Here is a 27,253-nt window from a genome sequence, read left to right as displayed (position 1 = left end):
ACAGGCCCTTGTCAAAAGCCCCTCTCCAGATTTCTTGTCAGCCCCTTTAATCACTGGAAGCTGCTCTAAGGTCTCTCTGGAGTCTTCTCTTCTCCAGGTAGAACAGCCCCATCTGTCTCACCCTATCTCCACAGCAGAGGTGCTCCAGCCCTCTTGTTATCTTTGTGGCCGCCTCTGGACCCACTCCAACACCTCCATGTCCCTCTAGTGTTGGGAGCCCTGGAGCTGGATGCAGGACTGTAGGTGGAGTCTCACAAGAATTCCTTCGCATGCTAGTCAGTGGCAGCCAGTGTCTCAAAAAGCATACCACAGAGTTGTGATTTTGCCTTCTCTACCTCCTGTGTGGCAGCAAGATATTTATCAGTTCTATATCCATGCGTATTTTTTTCCATTGTAAACAAATTGCACACCATTGTATGAAATTTGCTGTAATTTAATGTTAACACCCTAAAAAACTATGAAAAAATATCATTATTGGTGAATTAAAAGCATGAGCTTTTAATGGAGGACCAACCGGCCTCACTTATGTGTTCCAGAACTACTTGCATCTCCAGCTAAGACATGATTGCCAAAGGCAATTTAACTTTGCATCTGGGAGAACCTCTGCTTTTTATAAAACATAGATGTTCAGGGAAGCTGTTTTGAGTCTAATGAATAATGAAGTAAGCTTACAACAGGGACAGTGCAAAACAGGATAGGCCCCTGAACAGAGGTAGCAACTAATATTCGTGATAACTGTAACGCACACAGCGTGTACCTTTCTCGGCATCCTTTTCTTAGGCTGCCACCAAAAAGTACACTTTTGCTGTCTCCTTTGCCACTCATCCCATGTGTTGCATCTACTGCTGATGAAAGTGGTGTGAATCAGATCAGCTTTTTCATCCGATGAAATGACTTCATTGCCAGAAAACCTTTCTCAATTGATCCTAGTTCTCCAATGGGCCAGTGACCCAGTCAGATTTGTATAACCAAGTACCAGGAGGTGTAAGGCAAGAGGTAGTAGCCTCTGGAACAAAGGAAAGAGGAAGAGAGACTTACTTGTTGTCAAGCTATGTAATTAATGCATGCGAAACCAACCTTCCTGAATTCACGTGGGGTTTTGTGTATTCTGTTACAGCATAATCTAACTGTTGTGCTCTTCTCTTGCTGTCTGTGACACCTGCTTTATCCCTCTGCCTTTTTGTCTACCTGAAACTTTCTTTGAACACAACTGAGCAGAGTTTTTGACATCTCTGAGGTCTCTGCCTGCTGCAGTGGTGTGTAAATGCTTCCCAGTCTGTACCAAAAACACTTCAGCTGAGTGAGTTAAGGTCTTGTTTACTCTATGACACTTGTGTCATGTTTAAAGCACAGGAACTAGAAGGGAAAAAAAACCCAACTATGTTGAAAGCAGCTCCTTGTTTTCTCTTCAAAAGGTTTTTGTATTTCATTTAAACTTCATTGTGTCTGGAGCTTTTACAAGCAAATTTGACTGCTATTTTGCTGCTACTTTTATGAATTTAATGCTGCTGTTAAAATCAAAACATGCTGTAGGGGCTTCTGGGTCATTTTCCTCACCAAAGCTGCTGCTAACAGGTTTTGTTTGCCATAAGAAATACAGGATAAGGATGCACTGACTGATGCAGCCCAGCCACGCTATCCTACTATCACCTACTATCACCATCCTACTATCAAGGGCCATGAGCTAAGTTCCCTGACAAACTTTAGGCAAGGTTTTCGTGTGTGATATGCTCCCCTGGGAAAAATATATGCGTTTGTGACCATCTGATGTACCTAGATGATGTCCTTAATGCAGGACGCAGTGGTGTGGTACCAGCCCAGAAGCAGCAAGCCTGCCATGAAGGCTGGGTCTGTCTGAGGCTGCAGTTAGGGCAATGTCAGCTCTTCCAGCTGGACTTCAATAAATGAGGACTCTCCATCAGTGAGGCTGCTAGTTGACATTCGCCTGAGATGAGGCAAAGTCCTGTGTCTGACTCTGGGTATCAGGTAGCCTGAGTTCTCATGCCAGGTGTCTGTGAGGGTGCAGGGTGCCAATATTCAGCGCTTCTTTCACAAGCGTTTGACTGTTGGAAACTGAAAAATTATCCAACAAGAATTTATGATGAGACCTGTGTGCTTAGATGCTGTGCTTGGTTCCAGGAGGTGCTTTTGGATGAAGAGCTGTAATGCTTTACATAGAGCCCATAGGAAAGAACCAAGCTGGAAATGTTAAATTGAAATTTTAACCTCTAAGCAGCTTCATCATCTGGAGTTGGTGGACATTCTTGCCTTTTGGGGCCACTTTTGTCTTGTGGGTAGTGTTACTAACCCTGCTTTCAGCACAGGTACGGGTTTGAGCCCATGTTACCTCTGTCTAAATCTGCTGATGTGGAAACATGTTTCAGTTCTGAGGTCTCTGAGAGACAGACATACCATGTTCTTACTTCCTATGAGATTGAAGCTATCTGCAAATGCAGTTATGTTTTATTACGTACTGCAGACATGCTGCCTGCTGTGTCTGAAATAATTAAAAGCCACAATCACGCGTTTCTGACCACGTGGGCTTATTTCGTGCTGTTTGTTGAGGAAGTGGATAAGCCAGATGGGGAATGAACCATTGTTCAACAAGTCCTGCACCTCAAGGAGCAGAGCCACCTGATAATTTCTTTTGTTGCTTTTGAGCTTTATCTGCGCTCTGGGTAATGAGCTTCTGGGAGCTGCTGCAACAAGATGATGTGATTGCAGGCAGCATCAAGAGGTGTGGGGAAAAAATAATCACTCGACAGACTTATAAATGGATACTAAAAGGATTAGGCAGGGATATACCTTCTCATATCTAAAATACAGCATCTGAGAGGTAGGGGATGAGGAGTGCACTGCAGAGAGTGGGTGGGCTTCTTCGCTCTTGAATAGCATCTCTTTTGCCATTTTTTTGTTGGAGACAGGATAATAGTGCTGGGTTTGATCTGACCAGTTAGGGTAGTTATGGTATTACAGGGGATCCAGATTCCTGCATGAACAAACATGATTATGCCAGTACTGATAATTGAGCTTTCACCTGTGGTGCAAATGGAATAGATCGTTGATATAACTCTGAACACGGAAGGTCCTATTCCGTAGTATGTTAAGCTGTAACAGCAGTGATCTGTTTTCTGACCCAAAGCCTGTATGTTCTGATCTCTTTCAGACAGATGAATGGCGTCTAAGCTGCATCAATAAGGATTTCTCTGTCTGTCCGTCCTACCCTCCAGTTGTCATTGTCCCCAAATCCATCGATGATGAAGCGCTTTGGAAAGTTGCCATGTTCCGCCATGGTAGTCGCTTCCCAGTCCTCAGCTATTACCATAAGAAGAATGGGATGGTAAGCTGCATTTGAGTAATGGTTCTACCAGAAGGAAGTGTGTGAATCTCTTTGTTTAGTGAAAAAAACCCTGTGCTCTAGACTTAATATAGTTCATGAGACGTTCATTTGGTTTATTTTCCAAGTTACTAGGTGTTTGCAGTGAAACTGGTTCTGGGTGATGGAATGAGTAATCTCCATCCTAGAAAGAGCTATTAATCCACTCACTTATGGAGCGTATGTGGCATGAGCTTGCTCACAGCAGTAAGAGCAAGATGAGACTTGTAAAGCTACCGCTGGCACCCTTACTTGCTTTGTCTGCCAAGAGGCTTCATGCTGAAAGGATGGCAGAAACCACATTGTCCTGTCTCAGGGTGGTGGGCTGTCTCCTTCGTAATAGTCATGATGACAGCGAGCGTGCCCAGAGCCAGCACCGCTTCTGCTGTGTAGCTGTCGAAGGAGTGATCAGAACAATCTGTTCCATGAGCCTGTCAGTATAACATGTTTCAGGAGTAGCAAACTCTTGTTGTTGCGCAGACTTCGCCACCTTCCGACAAGCCGAAATGTAATTAACTGATATGCTATAATTAAGAAATGCACTTTATGAAATTGTTGAGAAATTCTATGTATCTTTTGCTGATGTAACCAGTTCTGAGGATGTTGGGATATCCAACCTGCAGCTTATAAACTTGATCCAGGCTTCTGAGTTAAATACTCTAATGTCTTCTCTCCTCCTGTTGCCAAGATTGTTAAGCTCTGAATTAGAGGACATCTAGTCTGACCTAGCAGTACCTTTGTGGTTTTTTTGCTTTGCTTTAAAATCAGCCATTCACCAATTTCATAAGTTGTGCTTTCTGCTTTTTCTCAGCTTGACTGAAAACCATTAGAGGAAGATTTGTTCCATTATCTCTCTGGATTGTGCACGTTTCAAGTTGTGAGGAATGTAATAGTGTTTGGCTAGGAGTGCTTGAACCTGTGACAGTAATGCTGTCTGTCACATTGTTCTCCTGACTGAGTTCTTGAGCATAGCTGGGGTTGCTGGCTGCCTGGCCTCACGTTTTAGTTATCATTTGAGCTGCTGGGATGCTTTCTGAATTGAAAGGCATTTATAAAGAGAAACCTCAGCTTATAAATCTGTGGACCTAAGGTTTATTAGTCTAGCCAGTGGGTAAAACTGAACCTTAGAGGCATCTTTAACACATGAATGACTTGAGAGTTTTAAAAACAGAGTTGGGAAGGCACCTTAAAGATGACAATCCTGAATATCTTGGTTTGTAAAGAAGCCATTAGCAGGAAGCCAGTTCAGTGGCTCACAAAGATGGTACTACAGGAATAAAGGGATAAAGCGTCTGAGATGATGTCTGTAATTTAGAAAGTGGCCTGCCAAATGATCACTCAATTAAAGGATTTCTAGTTTGTTTTTTAAATAAATTCAGTCCCTGCAAGGGATTGCACTTAAAAACTGAGGGATTCAGGGCAAGGGAGAACAGCAGCTGTAGGAAGAGCTAGAGAGACGTTTCTGTGCAGCAGTCATGCAGATCAGGGTGTTCACTCGTCTGTGTCCAGGCATGGTGGATTGAACTTGAAGCAGGTGGAAGTAGGAAGTGCAGTAGGGTGAGAGCTGCACTTGCTGGTGAAAATTCACAGAGAAGAGCTGGAGATCCAGGAGGACCCCAGTGGAATTTTACCCCTGAACTCATGGAGGAAGCTTTTTAAGGTTGATCTGTCTCACTCCAATAAGCATTGTTACAATGGCCTGAGTTGTAAAGGAAAACAGGAGCATCCTGTGTGAATTTCGGCAGCAAGCCTCTCTAGGAGATGTTCTCCGTGCCTGGAGTTGAGACACAGCCATCTCTTCCATCAGTTTTTGCAGTCTACATTTACAGACCTTGAAGTAATCCTCTAGTGAAGAGGTGTCCTTTGTATAGTGAGCTTAAATCTCCATTTTTGGCTTGGAGCCCAAGTAATCAATGTCTTTCAGTCTTAAGTCTCTCCATTTCCCGTGCCTGATTCATGGTTTTTTGTCTCTGCAGGTCATGATGCGAAGTAGCCAGCCTCTTACAGGTACAAATGGGAGACGGTGTAAAGAAGACGAGAAGCTTATTAATGCCACGCTACGGCCTGGCAAGCGTGGCTACATCATTGATACCAGGTCCCTGAATGTTGCCCAGCAGGCCAGGGCCAAAGGAGGGGGCTTTGAACAAGAAGCGCACTATCCCCAGTGGAGGAGGATTCACAAATGTATTGAGAGGTGAGTGAAATTACACAGGCTTGGCTTTGTAGGGTTACGTTGGCAGAGCCGTGCCAGCTCCATAAAGTATTTGGTTCTGTAAGAAGTGGCTCTGTATCCTGGTTCCTGTCAACAGGGTCACATTCTTATTTTGACAAAATCAGGGTATGTGGATGATAAAGGTAGTTGGCTTCGGAAAGCTGTGTTTGGTTTCTTGTTCTGATAAGCCTGCTATTGTTTCAGACATCAGGTAATTTTCTTGTGCCATCTCTTTGACCATCTATAGCTGCACTCCAGCCTTCCTTTTTGCCAGAAAACTTCTGCAGGTGAGGATTTGTTCTGTGTCAGTCACAATCCTCTTACCTAGTAATTTTCTCTGGACATCTAATATTGTTTGGTCATTTTGGAACAAGTTACTAAGTTAAATAGACTTTTAGCCTGATCTCATTCAGCTGCGCTTAAGCCTTAGTTCTAGTGAATCCTTCTCATGGGCATGCAGTAATGTTACTGGAGATACTGGAAGGCCCTACTGTTGTAATGCCTTATGAAGCAATTTGTTCTGAAAGGTAAGAGGCTACTTACATCCAAAGAGTAGTGTTCTGCTGACAGTTAGCCATGGTGTGGCATTACCAGCAAGAGCAGGTTTGCTGAATGAGGAGACACAACTTCTATATAGGGTCATACTTTTTGAAATAACTCTGTATAAATCATAGTGCTTTATTTTGAGATCAGTTAAGCAAGTTGTCCTGGTTGTTACGTTACTGCTTACGTTTTCAATAATGTTTTGCTTTTCCCAAAGGTTTAATATTCTGCAGGAAAGCCTCATCAAACTTGTGGAAGCTTGTAATGACCAGTCACACAACATGGACCGCTGGCTGAGTAAACTGGAAGCTTCCAACTGGCTGACTCACATCAAGGAGATACTAACTGCAGCTTGCCTAGCTGCACAGTGTATTGATAGGTAAATCTTCAGAAAGCCTTAAGTTACTCACTCACTCATTACAGATTGCTACCCCTATTTCCAGTTTAAATATTAGTAACTGGCCACTGTGAACTGCCTTGATCGTAACCATGCAAGATAGTGTTTCTTCATGGTTAAGGAATGTTCCTCCAGTAAATCCTGCTTGCATTTTTAGAAGTACAAGCCTGAGGGAGGAAATCTTGACTAAGAATATGTATATAGATAATCTAGTTAAGGTACATTCCTATGTCTGATGCAACCAATCTACTTTAGTTAGTTTTAAGGTTTTGGTTAGAATGTGCCCACCTGAAATGCTGTTTGGTAGCTTAGTAATGTGAGAACACAGAGAGTTTGGTTTTTTTTTTTAAAGTCCTCTGTTTTTGGCTGAAAGTTTCCAATACCTGACTTCTGGAGATTAAAACAATGGCGTTTCCTTGTTTTCCCCAGGAATTAGCCCAGTGCTTTTTCCTCTTGAATTTTTTATCCCCATAGTCTTGTCTAAGCAATCCTGTTCATCCTTTATAAGTGCTTTTAACCTGACATTTCATTAATAAATACTGCTGACTTGGCTATCTTGTCTTTAGACCTCAGGCTGGAGAGCAAAAGCTGCCAGGTGTCAGGGTTTCTAAGACCAAACGCAGGGCTCTAAATGTGATTTCTTTGTGAGTCTGAGGGGAAAGCCCTTCTCAAAATGCGGGGAAAACCTAGCTTTTCATACCAGCTAGGGAGTGTGTTATACAGATACACAAATAGGCTGAAATGCATCCTTAATGCAGTTCTGGTGTTTTACCAATAGAATATGAGCTGCTGTGCTTTTTAAAAGCACTGACAGTGCCTGTTTAGTTATTGACTCTGTCAGAAAAGGATTGCTGTTGATCTATAGTTTTATCTATAATTCTTTCCTGCATGTGTATAATGGAAGGTGTGTATAATGACTAAGATTGGTGATGAAACTCATCCGGTTTCTTTGGGCAGTGGACAATTTCATCATTTTTTAACCTCAGCTTTGCTTTTTCTGTTTACCCTGAGCTATGGCAGGCCAGGTCAGCACTGGTGCCTGGCCTGCCTCATTCAGAGCCTTGAGATCGTAGCTGAGCTGACAGGGATGGTTCAGTTATATTGGCTGCAGGGAGGGAATGACTGGGACAGATCTTGCAGCATCTTAAAGGTCTGAAGCCTGAAAGATGAAAGGTGAAAATAGTGTTATTCTGGTGTGCCCCATTTTGAGGAGAGCATAGGCTTGCAGTTAGCCTTTGCAATTGTGCTTGGCTGTTAAGCAGCCTCTTTATCTGCCACTGCCTGCAGCAGGAGAGAAAGTGTATCTGAAGATTATGTATACCTCAAAGGCACTGGGTTTGTTTTAGACATAGGACTATAGACAAAGGTGTTGCAATGCTTAAGATATAGATTCTTAGGGTTTTCACTTAAAGCAAGTAATATCTGCAGGGTTATTTGCTTGGTATATTGATCTTTCTTACGCATGCTTTGCTGCATACCTTGGATCTCTGCACAGAAACAGATACAATCTGCAGTTAATTTCCTTTCTAGGTGTACAGATGTTTGTGGAATAGAGATATTTGGTTAAGGTTTGGGAAGGGTAAGAGAGATGAATGGCATTTAATACCATCCAGTCCTTCCTTCAGGAGCATATGGATGAGATTCTGGTGTTGTATCCAAATACAGCCTAGAATAGAGAAGAGGGGAGGCAGTCAGTTGTCCTGGACATTCCCCACTGGACTGTGGGGAGTGATGGAACGTGGGCCCCTAGCAATGCACAAAACCTTCCTGCCCCAGACTCTCTGAGCTCTTCACATTGTTCTGCTTCACTTATGCTGGCTAGTGAGAGAGGAGCCTTTGGGCTTGCCTCTTTGACAAGCTTCCTTGCTCAGCACACTAATTCTGCTGCTTTTCTGGAGGCCAAGCTCTGCCTTTTCTTTCTTTCTTTATTTCTTCTGACCTGGCTTATTGGCTTACTTTTCTTTCAGTAAACCCCTATTGAGACCCAAATTCAATTAAGGTTTGAGCAAGGATCTCATAGTATTCTTTTGCATCTGGTAGGATGATACGTCTTCATTGCAGTGCTTATGGGAAGATTTCAGAATACCTGGCAAAACAATAAACGACACAAGCAGATTTTGAGATGCATTTCCATGCTATGACTCAAAGGGTTACCAATTCAAAACAGCGAGAACCACAAAAGAGATCTCATGGTGCATCTTCTGTCAGTGTGGCAAAGGGTCTTGATTTCCACAACGCTTAGCAAGAAACTAAGCCTTAAGTGATGCAGAGCTCTGGTTAGTGTTGGCAAGGATCTGGGTGGGGAAGGTGGTACAGTTCCATGCAGGGCAGGGAGTAAGCTTATGGGAAGGAAGACTGGATAAAGAGCCAGCAAAACCTCAGCATCATCAGGGTGGCAACTCTGGTGTCTGTGGGATGTAATGGCATCCATTAAGATGCATACATCCTTGGGATGTGCTCTGCTCGCTCATATTTTTATTCCTTTCCACTTTTTTCTTTCCCAGGGAAGGTGCATCAGTGTTAGTCCATGGGACTGAAGGAACTGATTCGACACTCCAGGTAACTTCTCTGGCACAGATTATCTTGGATCCGAGGTGCAGGACCATACGTGGCTTTGAATCTCTTGTCGTGAGGGAGTGGCTGCAGGTAAGACATGCCTATGGACAAAAAGGCAATCTATTCCAGTGACCGTTGTATTGAGAAATAGCTCAGAGGCAACAAACGGGTTGGGCCTTGTTGCAGCCCTGCTTAGTATGAATGGCCTTTGTCCTAAGAGCAACATCATTAACTGAATCATTTGCACCTCTGGCACTCCATGGGGCTGCTGCCTCTCATGGTAATTCTTTGGGTTGGGGGAACTGCCTGTTTTGCATGCTTAGGGTGAACATCTCTTTAGAGAACACTGTTCAGACTAAACCACAAAACCTTAGTACTCATTGTATGAAGAAACTAAAAGGCTCCTTATGGTTTTGTAGCTAATATCCTCAGCCTGGTGCTTTGAACCTACACCAGTTTGTTCTTGGTAAAATTCTGTGATCAAATATGGGGCTATTTACATAGCCTGAAACAGCCAGCAAAGTTGGTCATGGTTGCTAGCAGTCTGTTACCAGATGCTTGATGAAATTACCATTGTAGAAAAGAATAGTAGTTCTGTCCAATAGTTGCATGGATAGAACTAGCTCTGAAGTCTTTTTGCTACATATACTCACATCCCAGTACTTTGTGTGTGATGCTTTCTCTGATTCTTACGTACAGGCTGGTCACCCTTTTCAACAACGCTGTGCCCAATCAGCCTATTCAAATAGCAAGCAGAAATGGGAGGCCCCAGTGTTTCTTCTCTTTTTGGACTGTGTGTGGCAAATCCTTCGTCAGTTCCCTTGCTCTTTTGAGTTCAACGAACGGTTCCTCATTATGCTCTTTGAACATGCTTATGCTTCACAGTTCGGGACTTTCCTGGGCAACAATGAAAATGAAAGGTTGGTAAGAATGCTTGCTTTGAAGCCCTTAAATATTGGGCTGTATTCGACAAAAAAAAGAAAAGTTTTTTAGTTTGAAAAAGGGTGAGGGTGCTTGTGTGGTCTGCCTTAGCTCAGGTGAGCTTCTCGTGCTGCAGTTATGTAGTCTGATGCAATATTAGGGAGCTTGTCCCTCTTACAAGTGGGTGAGTGTGACTAAAGAAATCTGTGCCTCAGTGTCCAGCTGGAGACCAGTGGTGTCCCTCAGGGATCGGTGTTGGGACTGATCCTGTTCAACATCTTTGTCGGCGACATGGACAGTGGGATTGATGCGCCCTCAGCAAGTTTGCCGACGACACCAAGCTGTGTGGTTTGGTTGATACGCTGGAGGGAAGGGATGCCATCCAGAGGGACCTTGACACGCTTGTGAGGTGGGCCGATGCCAACCTTATGAAGTTTAACCAAGCCAAGTGTAAGGTCCTACACCTGGGTCGGGGCAATCCCAGGCACAGCTATAGGTTGGGCAAAGAAGAGATTCAGAGCAGCCCTGCGGAGAAGGACTTGGGGGTGTTGGTTGACGAGAAGCTTAACATGAGCCAGCAGTGTGCGCTCGCAGCCCGGAAACCAACCGTATCCTGGGCTGCATCAAAAGAAGCGTGACCAGCAGGTCAAAGGAGGTGATCCTGCCCCTCTACTCTGCTCTTGTGAGACCCCACTTGGAGTACTGCGTACAGTTCTGATGTCCTCAACATAAAAAGGACATGGAGCTGTTGGAGCGAGTCCAGAGGAGGGCCACGATGATGACACGGGGGCTGTAGCAGCTCCCGTATGAAGACAGGCTGAGAGTTGGGGCTGTTCAGCCTGGAGAAGAGAAGGCTGCGTGGTGACCTCATAGCAGCCTTCCAGTATCTGAAGGGGGCCTGTAAGGATGCTGGGGAGGGACTTCATCAGGGACTGTAGCGATAGGACAAGGGGTAATGGCTTCAAACTTAAACAGGGGAAGTTCAGGTTAGATAGAAGGAAGAAGTTTTTTACTGTGTGGCTGGTGAGGCCCTGGAATGGGTTGCCAAAAGAAGTGGTAAATGCTCCATTCCTGGCGGTGTTCGAGGCCAGGTTGGACAGAGCCTTGGGCGACATGGTCTAGGTTGAGGGATCCCTGCCCATGGCAGGGGGATTGGAACTAGATGATCTTAAGGTCCTTTCCAACCCTAACCATTCTATGATTCTATGTTTCTATGGTCTGCTGCTTAACTGAAGACCACTGAATGAGTAGAAGGGAAACAGAACTGCTATTACAGTTATGGAAGGCAATTTGAAACTCTCTATCAACCTCTCTGCCCTTAAAATAATGTTTGCTGAGAAGAGACTCTTCTGTCTTCTACAGGGCTGCTGAACAACTGCAAAACCAAGTTAGACTTGAAACCAATAAGATGAAATTTGAAAGAGTATAGAATGTTACATGTAATAACCTGCCTGTCACATCTGATCATGTCAGCCTGTGAGGACAGAAAATGTTTGAAGTCTGATGTTAAGCTTGTGCTGCCTGAAGCATTCACAGGGATGGTGAATCTCCTGCCTGGTGGCAGTTCAATTTGCTAGCGTAAGCAGAATGAGGTCTGCCAGAATCTAAGGATTAGAGAGCCCTGTGTAACTCCTGGAGGTGGGTTTGACCCAGGGAAACAGCACTGCTTTCTCTCTGTGCTCTGATGCTTCCTGCCACCAGAGGGACCTCATCAGACGTGCCCATTGCACAATTCCAGCAGTAACGCTGCTTTAGTGTACTCAGAATTGCACTACCATCCTTCCCTGATGCAGACTTTCCACATCCCCCAGCTCTGTCTTAACACAGGAGTTCAAACCCTTTCCTAACCTGGCAGTTGAACTGCTTTGGGGAGGTGACTGATTCTTCATCTGGACAGAAGGCAGCTAACTTCCACCCAACTTATAAATGTTATTTCCCCATCCTTTTCTTCAAAACTAATTGTAATCGGCCAGGTGGAATAAGTTGCTTTGGGTTTATACCCTCTGCCATGTTGATGAGGGGTATTGAAGGGATTAGCCTGAATTGTCTGGGCTAGTAGCACGTGGAAAAGCTTGAGGCCTTCTAGTCATCAGGATTCTGACAAAATAAGTCTTTACAGTACAGAAGTGAAAACTAACTTGCTCCTATGGGTTTGTTAGGTCTAAACTGAAGCTGCCACAAAAGACTATGTCCCTGTGGTCCTGGGTGAACAGGTCTGAAGAGCTGATAAAATTCCAGAATCCTCTTTTTGAGGCCAACAGCCTTGTCATCTGGCCCTCCGTTGCCCCACAGAGCCTGCAGCTCTGGGAAGGTAAGCCAGGCTGGCTTTTTCTATTACAGGCAATATATACTTTGTGGCTACTTGTAAGGCTTCTTAAGGGTTTGTTCCTGTTGTCTGTGCTCTGTGCATAGTCTGTCTCAGCTGATGGAGGTCTTTGAAATCTGTTCCAAAATATTTTTGGCATGTGCCATCTCCAGAGGCATGATGCTTTGTCCTTCTGAGGTTTGGTACATGCTACTCTTTGCCAGGGAACCTTTCTAGTACCATTTTACAGTACAGTACAGTATTTCTGCAGTACCTAATCGACACATGTTCTGCAGACCTCAGGCTTTTGTTCTCTATCAACCAAGGCTCCCGTTTCTCTGTTACTGTCTATGCTGGCCAGGATAATCTGTGTGCTGTAGGTTCCCTGCTGCAGAAACTTTCTTCATCTCAGGTACAGTGAAGCAAGCAGGCTGTCATGGCAGGGTGGAACCTGAATATAGATTGGTCTGACCAGTTATGAGGAAAAAGGGAATGAAATAACCTTTTTTTTTTTTTTTTTTTTCCTTTATTAAGCTTCTTTAATAGAATGGTGAACTTGGAGAGTATTTCTTGGTCAGTATTTCTAAATGCTATTTGTAGGGGAGGGTAAAATGCATAAACTGTATGTGCATTACTTGAGAGCTGGTGGAATATGAGTAATGTTTCTTCCTTGTAACAGGAAACCCTTCTGACTTGTGCTGTCTCTGGACTTTCAGGTGTCTTTCTTCGGTGGAACAGACCTTCCAAGTTCCAGGATGAAGCCCAGGAAGAAATGATCAACATTATAAAATACAACAAGCAACTTCAGGCAAAGGTTAATGCATTGAGGAGGCAGATAGCAGAGATGGGAACAGATGATAGGATGTAGGAGAACCTGTGAGCTGGCCGGGCTTTGCCTCAGGTCTTTCCTTTCCAGTCCCCTTTATGTTAAAGACTAAACATGGAAAGTGCATGTATTGCAGAGCCCTCAGGGTACAGCTGACCCTCAGTCCTCCCACTGCTGAAACCTCCACTTCACACTATGTACCTCTCTGCTTTTTGGGAGGGCATTTTGTTTTGTTTACAGCAGACATACACGACTGGGCACAGTGTCCTCCTCTCTTGGCAGCTTTTGTGTCTTGATACTGTGTACAGTGGCAGCAGAAGCTGGAACTCTTACCTCCAACCAACTGTGTGGATGACCAGGATGGGCCAAGAGACGGGATGTTTCAGATTTATTTTGGACTTATTCTGGTCTTGTTGAACTCTCTGAACACTCAGCAGGATGAAAATACAAAGTTGTGTATAGATAGGTAAAGGCATTTTGTCTGAAAGCACCTTTTCTCTCCAAGAGTAAGTAAGGCAGCTTAGTTCTTTAGTTTCCCAGAAAAACTAGAGAATGGTACAATCTATCTACAGGTTCTACCAGTCTATATGATACCCTCAGTAGCCTTCACGTCTAACACTTGGGGTTTTTTTGTTAAGCATTGGCTTGGGAGCAGTAAGTTGAATACCAAACCAGAGTGAGAAATTTCAGTGCAATACAGAACCGAAGTAGGGATTCTGCTGCTAGTGTTTAAGCCATGACCTTCAGGTAGAATTGTCCCACATGGACAAACATCTAAGGAATAAGAAACTTTTTTATTCTACCTGGAAAGCAAAAGGGTTAAGTAGTTCACAGAGGTGTTCACTTGCAAAACAGTGGCTCAGAGTTGTCCTTTTAACTAGAATCAAGCTGCCTTCTTGAGACTTTGAACTGCACTGGCTGATTTTCCACACTTGAACAGGTTCTCAGCATTGCTGGGGTGCAAGAGCAGGGCTTAACCTGCAGCTCAACAAAACACTTTTGCTCCACCTGGTGTGCTTTTCCCTTCATGCTCTTGCTATACATTTTGTGAAACATCAAAAGCAGAAGTTGGAAGTTAAGGTGATCTAACATACCAGGTAGCTGCTGCAGATGAAGAGGCCATCACTACAAAAACGCTAATGATTTAGATCATTTTTAGCTGCTAAAACTGCTTGAAGACTTCAGGGATAAGCTTTTTTCCAAGTAACTGTATTTTGAAGCTGGTCTTTGTGTTTCTGTGACTGAAGTCTGCTTTTATAAAATCAGAGGTTTTGCTAGAAATTTTTTTCTCTTAAGGAAAAAATACAGATAAGAGTGGGTCTGAATATTAACTTACCTAGGCATTTGTTCAGCTTGATTCCATTGGTAGCTGTACATGACTGAGAAGACTTGAATTAATGACAGTGCACATGGGACTGTCTAAAAGGGCTCTTGCTGTTAGCCTGTTCTACTGAAATGAATGGAGCTGCATCAGGTCAGCATTGATCTCTTTGGAAACTGTTGAGCTTCTGTGACAGTTTAAGCTCTTTTAGGAATGAAGCTGCCTTTATTTAAAAGCCACTTCATATAAAGATAGATATATGTGGGAATGCAGGATCTTTAGCTGTCATAGAAGTATCTGGAGAGTAATTGCAAAAATCGTGTAACCACTAAATATATTCTAAGGTAAGTTCTATAACCAAGAGCTATGTAAAATTATGTGGTAGTGATTAAGTGCTACCTTAATGCCTTTTGCTTCAGTCCTTATTTCTTTAATTGTTTTCTTCTCAACTAACCTAAACTTAGTCCTAAAGTCATCTGGCTTAAAAAAATAAAGATCCCTTTTAAACTGATGTTCACTTAAGGCAGAAAAGTAATTCCCCCTATTTGTAATACCAATTTCTTTTTAGGTTTGAAGAGTGACAGTCTTGTTCACTAAACCCAGCCTGACATAGGGAACGCTTGTCAGGGTAGCTGGTGACCTGTACTGCGTAACGGGGGGGCACAAGTTGGCCATGCCTTCCTCCTACCTCCAGACTCTGGCTTCTGGAGCTGCCTTCTGGGTATATTGCAAATGTAAGCCCCTAAAATTATTCCTCACCCTTCAAAATTATGTCTGTGGGATCTGCACCTGCCTGGGTGCTGTATCCATATCCAATTCAGAATTTCTACTGTTTCTGTACATCTGAAATGCATTATCGCTAGCCAGATGGGAAGGATTCAGAAGGCTTTATTTTCCCCATAATAGACTATACATAAAGCACACTTAAAGGTTATGCAATTTCCTAACACAGTAATTATGTATTGAGCTAAATAATAGAGAAGCAAAGAGGGGTTTTTTTTTTGATCTAATTGCCTGGCTGCTCTAGTCTCTCATGCAAACTGCAGGCATCTGAGGAAATTGGGTAACCAGCTGTGACAGCTAACAAAAGGCAGCAAATTCTCTCTGAGCTGGCATTTCATCCTCGATGGGTGTATCAGGACTGAATCCACACCCCAGTGCTGTGTGCTTGCCTCAGCTTAATGTGGTTCACAGCCTCTGTGTGAAAATGCTGGTGTCGGTCTGAGCAGCCACAGCGGTTTCTTCCCCGATCCTCTGCTGTGTATTGCCTTGTAGGCACTGCAAACAGCAGGAGCTGGAGGCTTGAGTTAACCTGCAAGTCACCACCTTCCTGAGACGTTACCTGGAGCAGTCCTGCAAGGTATCGCACATGATGTGTGGGCCCTTGCAGGTGGTCCTGGGAAAAGACAGTTCACAGACCTCTCATACCAGGCTACTTGCATGTTCTCTTTTAATGTTTTCATTCCCAGGCTCCAGTCTGGTAGCTACTGGTGTAATACACAGTGGAGCACTCCAGAACTTTGCTTACCTGTGTGTCCACCATATTTATTCACATATTTAGTGTTGATGATCAGCTTACTTCCTCTTAGAGGGGGATATCTGCTGGACTCTGCCCCGTGAAGTCACTGACACCCTGTTTGCAGGTCACCTGCACCTTCCTGAGCTGTAAGCACTGTGGCTCTGCAGTCCAACACTGCCTTACACTCTTGCTGACAGCTCTGCTTCTGCTCTTTTGCACATAGCTGTTTGTGTAATAAGCTGGACACTGAGCCCCCTTCCCCAGATGCTGGGGTAAATCAATGCGGACGCTCTGCCATTTACCAAAATTAAAAGCAAAAGGGAAAAGGAACTAACTTGCACAGTGTTCATAAGGGAATATGTACCTTCAATATTTTGATTGTATCGATCTAACTCTTGAATGTGGTGACTGGTTTAAGTGCACTATTGTCCATGTTGCATATGATATAACTTAAACTGCACTGTACAGCATATTGGCATCTAATGTATGCTTTGCTAAAGCCATGGGAAGTGCTGTTGTGTACAGGTTCCTGTATGAAGGGAAAACATCTCTACTAGCACTCCCTTTTTTGTAACTGTGTGACACTGAATAGCACTGTGTGATGTGTGCTATGTATCTGTTAACTAGTACAAACTTAAGTGATGAGTGCACTTCTGTCCGAACATCTGGAATTGCTAATTGGACTTGGCTGCTGCATCAGTCTTGATATCATTTTACATGAAATAAGTAACAGAGCTGGGAGTTGTGTGCTATTATTAGATGTATGCTGTATGTGTACAGAGTCCCAGCTGCTGTGGTGTTGAATATATTGCAAAAAAAAAATCACAAATCTGAGAAAAAAAACTACCATGGCTGAAATTGGGGGAGGAAAACAGACACAAAGTGGCTGTAAAGTTTGCTGTAGATATCTTGAGAACATAGTAGAAATGTCTGTTCAAATTAAAACCTTGAAGACTAAAAAACTCTTTAATTACAGTGCTGAATCTTCTTTATTAGTAGTGCCTTCGCTTTCCATTGGAGGGATGTGTGTGTGACTTGGATATAAGCTCTGCTTGAAACTTCGGTTCTTTTCAGCTCACACATGTTCTTTTACAGCCAAACACATGCTGTGGTGGTAAAAGAGGGGTTTGTGCTGCAGTGCTGCATGGAAAGGAGAAGGTTGAGACCCTGAGTCTGTGCATTGCTTGCAGAACTCTGCTGTCAGGAGTTTGGTCCTTTGACACCAGCTCTGCACATGATGGCTCAACAAGTAGCTAAGACTTTATGCTTGTGTTGAACTCTCTAAAGGAAGGTAGGCAGATGTCTTCAAAGGGAGAGTGGCTCGGAATGAAGCAAAACTTTGCAAGAGGCCCATCAGCAGGCGTGGGGTCATGGTTATCTGTGGCTTTTTAGGGGAGGTGGGGTACTTTAGTGTACTTGCCAAGGGAAGGAGTGGAAAAAGGACAAACAGCTCTTGGGAAACAGAGGCTGTGAACCAGGGAATCTCCTGGATCTCTTCTGGCTGGTGGGTCAGGAAGCTGTGTACCACTGGGCTGTCTGTTTGCCTGTGGCATCATTCTTGGTCTCTGCAACTCCCCTGCACGGTGAAGAATTCCTGTGGCTTTTGGTATTTCAGCAGATGGAGATACGTGTGTGTGCTGCACGTGTGCAGTTCTCTAATAACACAGTGAAGGGTGCTGAGGGTTTTGATGTGAAAAGATTGATTTCAGTCCCTACTTGAGCAAAATGTTTGCAAAAGTCCAAGCTGAAACAGAGTGGGTCTAGTTTAAAACATTTTTAGCTGTTATTGGAGCAGCCTGATTTGGTTTAAGCTTGCTTTTTGGAGGGAAGAAAATAACTGACCCAAGTGTTGAAATTCCTTTTTATTTAACTTCCCTTCTTGTGTTTTTATTTGAGTATGGATAAGAAGGCATCACTAGTCCAACAGTTTAAAACCAAATACATAAGGGCTCTGGAATATTTAAAAGGACGTAAAGCCATGTGCTGGATTCAAACTACAATTGAGATGCCGCTCATGAAAACACAATGACTTTAAAGAGCTTGTATGTGCAAACAGGCTGCTCAGGGCAGCTGTGACGGATTTATTCAGCCCATATTATCTGCCTGTAAAACACCATGTTTTGATTCAATGTGTGGAAACACCTTATGGGAGGGAGTGGAGAAGACAGAGGCAGACTCTGCTTGGTGCCTGGTCAGTGACTCAGTTGAGCTCTAGCCTGACTTTCTAAGCCTTTCTTTCTGAAGTTGTCTGGCATTGAGTCTGCCCATCTTGCCCGTTTATAACCTCTTCACCACCTCTGACAAGGCTTTACAAGGTAGGAGGGGTGATTACTTTCCTACAAAGCAGCCTGGCAAGGAAACAACCCCTGTGGGTGAATTGTCCATGGGCTTACCTCATGAAGTACTGGTGGTGACTGCATCATCCAAATCCCAGTATCTTGTACATGCTGTGGCATGAATAGTTCTGGAGGAAGCTAAAACTCAGCAGATTGAGGCCACTGGCATTTCTTCTTTGAAAACCCAAGTGGTTTTACTTAGTGCCATTGTAGGGCTCTCTTCCATGTTGCCAGTTGTTCCCCCAAGCAGGAAAGAAAACAATGAAGATGAACTACTATTGTGCATTAAACGTAACTCAAGGATGCTGGACTGTGTTGGGTTGCTCACAGTTTCTCCTGCTGTGTAAATGTCAAGACAAGCCTGCGGCATTTATGTATTAGAGCTGGAGATGCTGATCCTTTGATGCGCTGTTGCAAGAGTGTTGCTGATTGCTTTATCTGATGCTGCAGGTCACGCTAACTGAGGGGTTTACTCTTAAAGCTCAAAATCTGCTCCCTCAGTATCTTAAAGTACTGGCAGACAACCGGGGCGCTGCAAAGAACAGAAGAAAACCTGCTTCTCATATAAATATGGGGGGGGTTTTGGACAATTTTTGCCTGCTAATTTAGTAAGCAAAACTTGCTTGGGATAAAATGATTGGGGAAAAAAAAAGACTCAAAGTTGTTGAATTCCTAAGGGAATTCACCAGGTTGGGTGCATAAATTCACAGTGTTTGCTTCTGCTGTTTTTTAGGGAAAACGTACTTCTGTTCTCATTTACACAAAAGGAGTTGAAGTTCTTTCTTTTGTGCTGCCGTTTACCTTTTACCCAGTATTAAGCATCCTGGGTCATGGCTGTGCCGTCACAGCACTCTGCTGTAAATGCTGAAGGCTTTTCTGTTGCTGTGCAGTGTGCAGGAGGGCTGTAGCTCTGCAAATGTGGGATGCCATAAGAAAAAACGTCCATTAAATGGACCGTTTGACTTACTGTGGTAAAATGCATAGAATCACAGAGTGGTTTGGGTTGGAAGGGACCTAAAGACCATCCAGTTCCCACCCCCAGCCACAGGCAGGAACACCTTCCGCTAGAGCAGGTTGCTCCAAGCCCCGTCCAGCCTGGCCTTGAACACTGCCAGGGATGGGGCAGCCACAGCTTCTCTGGGCAACCTGTGCCAGGGCCTCACCACCCTCACAGGGAACAACTTCTTCCTAATATCTGAATCTCCCTTCTGTCAGGTTAAAGCCATTCCCCCTTGTCCTGTCCCTACAGGCCCTGGTCAAAAGCCCCTCTCCAGGTTTCTTGTCAGCCCCTTTAGGCACTGGAAGTTGCTCTAAGGTCTCCCCGGAGCCTTCTCTTCTCCAGGCTGAACAAGCCCAGCTCTCTCAGCCTGTCTCCATAGCAGAGGTGCTCCAGCCCTCAGAGCATCATCGTGGCCTCCTCTGGACTCACTCCAGCAGCTCCACATCCTTCTTGTGTCTGGGCTGCAGAGCTGGACGCAGGGCTGAATGGGGAGGTCTCACCAGAGCGGAGCAGAGGGGGAGAATCCCCTCCCTCGACCTGCTGGTCACGCAGCCCAGGACACGGTTGGTTTCTGGGCTCAAGCGCACGCTGCTGGGTCATGTTGAGCTTCTCGTTGACCAACAGCCCCACTTCCTATTTAATCAGTTATTTCAGGGAGAGAACAGCAATCTAAACTACAGTGGGGTAAGTACAGGGCTCTGCTTTCTACGTTTTCCTATGTTTGGGAAGGAAAATAAATAAATAAAAGGCCTCCCTGGGAAAAAGGTTTTCTTCCACAGATTCTTAATGGGTACTTGCGCAACATCAAATACACAAAGTACCCTGGCTGCACTGCCAGCAGTTGGCGAGGCTGTCATTTCACAATGGGAAAGGCTTTGGCAATGCTGAATTCAAATGCTGCTGTTGTCCTCCACCTCTTTTTCCTCCTCACTTGTGTCAGTCCGTCTGTTTGTGATTCCACATGGCACGTTGGATTGGAGAAACTGGTAAGGGACCCGGCCAAAGGGAAAAGCCCTGCAGCCTGAGTCAGCATCTGCGGTGTTAAACATTGCAATTTAGATGCTTTTAGTAATTGAGTCACAGGGAAGATGCGTAATGTGGTTTAATGAGCGGTCATCTAAAGCTCTGTCACTGCCACTGGATCCTCATGTGAACTGGAAGGATGATTGATTTTTATTTTTGTATTATTATTTTTATGGTTTTTTAGACATTTGACTGGGGATTGTGAGACTGAAGTCCTGGTCCTGCCACTGCCACAGATTGCTGGTGTCATCCCAAGTCATCTGCATCAGTCTTGGCTGAAGAAGTGCACTTTCTGAGTGAGTCCAGGCAAAGTTCCCTGTTCTCCTGTGCCTCTTGTCTGTTTACTCTTTGGGACAGAAACTGCTTGGCTATTGTACAGCTTTGATCAAAGCTCTAGGCACTAAGCCAGCTCTGCGCTACCAGGCATGCAGTAAAGCCCAGGTAGAGCTAAAAGGGGAGATCAGAAGGCATACCTGAAACCTTGGTCACTGCTAATCTTACAGAAAGCCGTGTATTTAGTATCTGCATGATTGTCAACAGCACTAAAAATAGCTGGTCTACAGAAATACTATACCCTGTGGGCATGAGCCTTGTATTGGGCAGAGCATTAAACCTAAGGGGTAGCACATCTCTATGGCAAGAGCTCCGCTGTGTTTCCTGCAGATGTCCTGCAAGGCCAGGAAGAGCTCCTTTTGCTTAGCTGTCCAGGAACAGTAGGTTGTACTAGAGTGGAGGAGGGAGAGTGACAAGAGCACTCGTGGAGCCATTGGCTCCATGGCACTGTACTGCCTAGGATTCCTGGGAGAGGGTGGATGGCTGTTGTCTGCTGCTGGAGACTCCCAATAGCAGCATTCCCTGGTCCTTGCCCTGGCCCTTTTGGCAGTCCCAGCTTCGAGGAGTGCCTCCCCACATGCCGTGCAAAGGATGCTCCAGAGTTTGCCAGCTTCTGTGTTCTAATAATCTGCCCCCTCCCCCTGCCCCGAAAAAGAGGATGGCCTGTACACTGCCATTGCTTGGGCTTGCGTTGTACCCGAGCGACACCGTGTTAAAATTGTTGCTGTTTTGGAACAGCTTGAAGGGGGAAAGAAAAGAAGTAGGATAAACTACCGAAGAAGCAGATCCCTTAGAGGATGGTGCATATATTGTTTTCCAAATTAGGAGCATTCTTAAATCTGTAACTCAGCTGCTGTTACAGGATGGCACCTCCTGTATGAGTGAAGACGGTGCTGTGCTGTGAGGACCAAGCTGTCCCCCTTCCTGAGTTAAAATCAACCTTTTGCTGTCCTCTCTCTCTTTCTTCAGCTCCCTGGATTTCTTCCTGATGAGAATGTTGCCTTAACACCCGGCCCAGATCTGACTTTCCCTTCCCTGTCATCACGGCCTTGAGAGGCAGAGCAGCTTGTTGGAACAGGTCCTACTCTCTTCCCCTTGGCTCTTTTAATTTGCATTTCCAATATTCCTCCATATGCTGTTTCTGAACTTGCTTTTCTTGTTGGCAGTCTTTTGGACATGGATTAAAAAACCCCAAACAAAACAAAACAAAAAATCAAATAAACACAAACCCAAAACAAAACAAAAAACCAACAAGAAAACAAACCCACAGAACCCAAAAACCTAGATACCATGAAAAATATAAAACATATAAGCAACCTAGTAGTTGGTAACTCTCCCTGTCTCCTTGGAGCTGTTTTGGGGGCATCTTTTATCATGCACAGGGACTGTGAGCAGGATACAATACAGGTGAGGACTAGCGAGCTACAAGGCTGTGCTGACCACTGAGAAAGACACCCAAAGGGTCTTTTCTGTGCTGATGGGTGCTCATCAGGCAGGAGGGTCAGCCTCAGCTGCTTGCTGGAATGGAACATCCATGCTGCTGAGGTGCTATCTATGGGGGATTGCATTTTCACCCCTTCAGGATTTTCTGCCTTCCTGTGCTGAGGTTCTTCCTCTTGCACCTTGGAGCTGCTACCTTTCAGGTCTTGACAATCTTTGACAAAATCTCTTGACAAATCTCTGTCCTTGGTTTTACCTTTGTTATCTCGCAGGGCTCTGTGCTCTTTCTCACAAGTTGACAGTCTCCTTGGTTCTCAGAGGCAGGGTTACCCAGCTGGGCTGTATCAGAGAGGCCTTGGCTCACAGTTGAACCAGGAGGACAGGGTGGCTTCAGGGTCAGCTTGCTGGAAGTGCCATATAGCTTGTGTTTGTCCCAGTTTAATGCTCCAGATGGTTGCCTTGGTGCTGGAAGAAGTAACTGGGTTATTAAATCACTCCTGCTTCTTGTCAGTCCAATGGATCTGCCATTCTGGCATGGTACTGGTCTAGAAGAGAACTTTATAGAGCCAGGCTAGCAGATAGAGCAAAACCACTACTACTCCATGCATCATCCTTCCTGAGTGGAAAAAGCCATTTGGCTCAACGTAGATCAGGGCCCTGGAGACAACAGGATCTTTTCTTTTTACCTCCAGCATGCCAGGTGAGGTCTGTTTGCCCTCACTGCAAGGCTGGATCCATAGTGCCCTTCCTGAGAGCAGCCGTGGAGTCATGCTAGAGGCTCTGCTCTTCCCTCTCCTTTGATTTGGTGGTAGACCCCTCAGTGTGATTGCTGAGGTGGTGATATGATGGAGATCTCAGATATATTGGCATGAAGAAGGTGAAGAACAACAATTTTCTCTGCCTCACACAAGAATTAAGGTGCACTAGAGGAAATCAGCAGGTGGCACTTGAAACAACCACTGGTGGCATTTGGCAGCGTGTGTGGTTCAGCTGGGAACCTCACGGCCATGGAACATGGTAGACGGCAAACATGACACGGGTTCAAAAAGCAGCTAAGCAAGGGAAAGAAAAATCCATCAAGGGTTATTTAACACAAAGACATCAGCTGTGACTCAAAGTCCCTGAGCAATATGACATCAGGATGCCAGGGAAGCATAACTCTTAGATTTTCCTCTGTGTACTGTGCCCTGGCTGGCTGCTGGTGGCCTTTGAGGCATCATGTAGGATTCAGGTGACCCTTTAGTTTGTTGAAGATACCTCTCAATCTACAGCAGGAGTGATACTGCTGATACTCCCATAGTTTTGCTTCCCCAAGGGCTTTCAATGCCTTTTTTGAGGCTTTGCAGTCTAACAAGAGACTTCTTTGTGTTTATTTTCCTGCTGCAGATTTCCCTCTTTTAGAGACAGCTGGTTTTGTGAATGGTACTTAACAATTCTTTCAAACTCAATTAGGCACTTGGGAGCCAGGAGTTGTGAGCACTCAGCTTCTCTATCCAGCAAAGGATTTTCCCCACCTGCAGCCTCTGTTACACCATTTGCATAGAATTATAGAATAGTTTGGGTTGGAAAGGACCTTAAGACCATCTAGTTCCAAGCCCCTGCTATGGGCAGGGACACCTCACTCTAGACCATTTTCCCAAGATGTCCACACTTTGTGAGCTGAGGTTTTAAAACTGGCCATTTGTTAGTGCATGAAGGCCTTGAAAAGAGTGGCCAGTCCTGCTTTGTTTCCTCACCTAACTTTGTGATGCTCTGAAACAATTTCGTTCATCACTTGCCTTTGGAGGGGGAGTGGAATTAATAAACTCAGAGTCTGTCTCACCCCTGAACTGACTCGAATCTTGTACCTATAACAAATGCCATGTTTGTTTTGGGGTTTTGTTGGCAGGCTTGACAACAATCCATTTGAAACAGCTGGATGATGAAACTGAAGTGCTTTTTCTTTCTTTTATAAGTGCATATCAGGGAGCAGTGTTTTGTGTAGGGTCTTCTGCTCATGCCCTGTAGCTGTGCCCAAGTACTGCCCAGCCAGGCATTCAGTGATGTGATTAATAGCTGTCGCATGTGGTTGAGCCTGCCTCTGATCTCTAGGCTGGGGAGATCTCATGTGCAGTGGAGGGTTTTATTTTGCTCGCAGAGCTCTGTGAAAGGTTTCTCTCTCAGGAAATTGTTTCTGATACTTTAATGCTGGTCTTTGTCCTGGCTGAGAATTAAGACCTAAAAATAAAGCATGCACACATATTTTTGTGTGACACCTTTTTTTCTTTATTTAGTTAAGCCTGACGGAGTATTTCCTTTAGGCACCTTTAACAAAAGCATTTTAATATATCAGGATTTCTTTTTGGGCTGCAGAGCTAAAGGTTCCAGCTCAGTGAGCCATATGCTCAGAGGGGCCTGGGATACTTTATGTGTTGTATTTTCATGCTCTGGACTCCTGCCCAGACAATGTCTCCCAAGAGCAGGACACTGCCATGGGAAAAAGCCGAGTTGGCTTAATGCAAGCATGTAAGAATGACCATGCTGCTCAGAGTGGAGGTGCAAGCATCTCTACACTTGGTCTCCAGCAACCAGCATCAGTGGATATGTAAGGAGGGAATATAGGGAATGGGATATTTCCCAGACTCCAGTCAGAAGCAGTTCAATGACTACTTGAGGCAGAAGTTGTATCTGGATTGTCACGTTTAATACTCACTATGGAGCTATCCTCTGCAAATTGCCTCTTGAATTCATGTTCCCTTTGGGTCTTGGTGATCAAGTGCTTGGCTTTCTTGTTTAATTTGGAAAGGCTACAAGTGTACAGCACCCAAAGCTGCAGTCCCAGCAAGCAAACAGCGGCCCGAAGTCATGCAGCTTAACAGTGATGTGACTTGAACACTTTGCATCTATCTCAAGAAAATGCTGACTTTTGATTTAAGGGTAATGAAAAAAAATAAGTTGAATGATTTAGGCAAAACCCCCTTTTTGACCCAAGGGCAATTTTAATGCATTTTTTTTATTTTTTTCTTTTTTCTTTTGCTGAGATTGCTCTTTCTGTGGATGGAAAATTCCCAACCTGCTGGAGTTGGCAAGCTCTTGTTTTTAGCTAAAGCATATGCTGATGTACATTTATATCTTACTTCAACAAAAAGCTGTGGATAAATAAAGAGCTGAAGGCAGCATGCAGTTCCCTTTTCCCTTCCAACAGTCCTCATATTGCCAGGGGGGGATGGAAAAATGTCAATTACAGCTCAGCCTGCAGGAATAACAACAAAATTGTACTAATTGAAACATGGAAAATATAATTCCAACTCCATCACCTATGCTAGAGGGGACTTTACTGTAAAGGCAGAAAGATCCCCAGAAGTTGATCTACAACACCCATTGCCTGAGAGACATCAATTGAGAACGAATGAACCGCTTCTATTTCAATCAGAGGACTATTAAACTTCAAGAGCAAAGGTTTTAAACTCATCATGCTAGATTATGGAGATTATCTAATGACTCTGTATGGAAAATGGATTTCTTCAATGCTTTTTGCCTCTCCCTCACTCGTAACACGGCGCCTCGTTACCCTCCAGCAATGGCAAGTAGCTCTTAAGCCGATTTTTCACTGACACTCTGCACGCTGCTGCTGGCTGCTCTGCTCGGTCTGAACAGCTGCGAGAGGTTGGTGAGTCTGTGGGAAAGGTGTCTGCCTGTCCTTGGACGCATCAAGCACGCTCCTAGCACTGGATAAATGATTCTGCAGCTGTGGTAGTGGCTCCATTTTGCAGAGATGGCCGCTTTAGATTCCATCTGAAATGCATTTTGACTTGTCTGTCCTGAAGTTTCCCTCCAAGGTCTTTTGCCAAAAGTCAGCTTTGTTTTAGAGTGAAAGTTTCGAGGTTAACTGAACGTCACTTTGGAGATGAGGGATTTAAGTCATGAGGCCTTGCAGATTTCATTAAATGCACTGCTGTGGTTTTAGCAGGCTTTTTGCAGGTCAATTCATGGAAGTTGCACTCTTCAAGACCAATGAAACCCAGTGGTTCCCTGGACCATAGTGAGCTACATTGCGCAGTTGTGCCACTATTCCCAGATCTGGCAAGTCACAGATTTTGGAGCATCTGAGCCCCTGACAGAGAAGCTTTACATTACATTATCAGATAAAACCCGAGTGCTTTTCATAAACCCAGTATTTATTCTCCAAAGTCTATTTAACAAATGTTCTCAGTAAATACAGTTGGGAAAGTGCCATTAACCTGATTACAGGGGTTTTCTCCTCTGCTTTGTTTCCCTACAGAAATGACTCTGATGAATGGTAGGTTGCTTTTGCTTAGCGAAGTGCCCCATCAACTGCAGGGGTTGCCTCAGGTTGGTACAGCAGATGCTGCCAGCCTCAGACGGACCCTGTTTGGTTTGGAAAGTCCTTTCCAATGAAGTCTTCCCTTTCTTATAGGGCTTGAAACCTTGCCGTGTTTTTGGGTATGCACTAGCTCAGGTACACACTGAACAGCCCAGCTATAATGCTAGAAGGCCAGATCCAGATGAACCTTGATAGAGGAGAACAAGTAAATTCATTGCATTAATGACCGCTGTTCTTTGTGCTGTGTGATAAACTTGGTGTGAGGCTTTGTCTGAATTTTTAAGATAGTCTGGGTTTCACATCTCACAGGGTACATTCCTTAACCTTTACACTGTTTTGCAACATCTGCTCATCTCTGAGACCTGTATGAGCTTGTTTTCATACCGGGTTGTATGGTTTTTAGAACATACAGACCTTTAGAAAAGCAGACCATGATTTACTGGGCAGAGAAGATTTACTGTGAACAAACTGTCTTCTACTGCCCTGATCATTGTTCGATGTGACGTTCCTGTTTAGACTGGAAACTTGTCATTAACTTCACTAATTATGTATCTTGTTTCCATAGCCTACTTGAAATGAACCCCTGTGTCTAAACCTGCACTGTCAAGACCGATAAGGAAAGAAGAAAATTGGATGCTGTGTGCATGCTAGACACTGTTAGTGGGTTGAGTTCTGCAAAACCAGTTGCTGTATATAACATTTCCATTCTGCCTTTGGTTTTGGCTGTGGTTACTTATGTTTGTTACAGGATGAATGCATTTGGCCCTTATAGAAGCTGTGAAGAGCAGGGAGATTGGTTGGGACTCACTGTTTGTGTCCTG

General features: G+C 44.4%; 1 protein-coding gene across 4 annotated transcripts in view; it reads left to right on the top strand.

The window, feature by feature from the left end:
• MTMR9 (myotubularin related protein 9) overlaps positions 1 to 27,071 on the top strand; it is a 37,208-nt gene extending 10,137 nt beyond the window's left edge. The window contains exons 5-14 of one of the 4 annotated variants that reach the window (XM_030489687.1): positions 3,167 to 3,340; positions 5,353 to 5,570; positions 6,349 to 6,510; positions 9,033 to 9,174; positions 9,784 to 10,004; positions 12,165 to 12,316; positions 13,027 to 13,164; positions 23,561 to 23,638; positions 23,736 to 23,765; positions 26,996 to 27,065. In XM_030489687.1, the coding sequence (XP_030345547.1) occupies positions 3,167 to 3,340; positions 5,353 to 5,570; positions 6,349 to 6,510; positions 9,033 to 9,174; positions 9,784 to 10,004; positions 12,165 to 12,316; positions 13,027 to 13,164; positions 23,561 to 23,638; positions 23,736 to 23,765; positions 26,996 to 27,006 (1,326 nt within the window). In that variant the 3' untranslated portion in view covers positions 27,007 to 27,065. Of the gene's footprint in view, positions 1 to 3,166; positions 3,341 to 5,352; positions 5,571 to 6,348; positions 6,511 to 9,032; positions 9,175 to 9,783; positions 10,005 to 11,367; positions 11,766 to 12,164; positions 12,317 to 13,026; positions 16,952 to 23,560; positions 23,639 to 23,735; positions 23,766 to 26,995 lie in introns of those variants that run through there. The other 3 variants (XM_030489689.1, XM_030489688.1, XM_030489691.1) reach the window with 3 other exon arrangements.
• Positions 27,072 to 27,253: the final 182 nt, after the last annotated feature.

Source organism: Strigops habroptila, chromosome 6, assembly GCF_004027225.2.
Source record: "Strigops habroptila isolate Jane chromosome 6, bStrHab1.2.pri, whole genome shotgun sequence".
In the NCBI taxonomy this organism is placed as follows: domain Eukaryota; kingdom Metazoa; phylum Chordata; class Aves; order Psittaciformes; family Psittacidae; genus Strigops; species Strigops habroptila.
The sequence above is the reverse complement of the archived record's forward strand: the minus strand, read 5'-3'. Positions and strand labels throughout refer to the sequence as shown.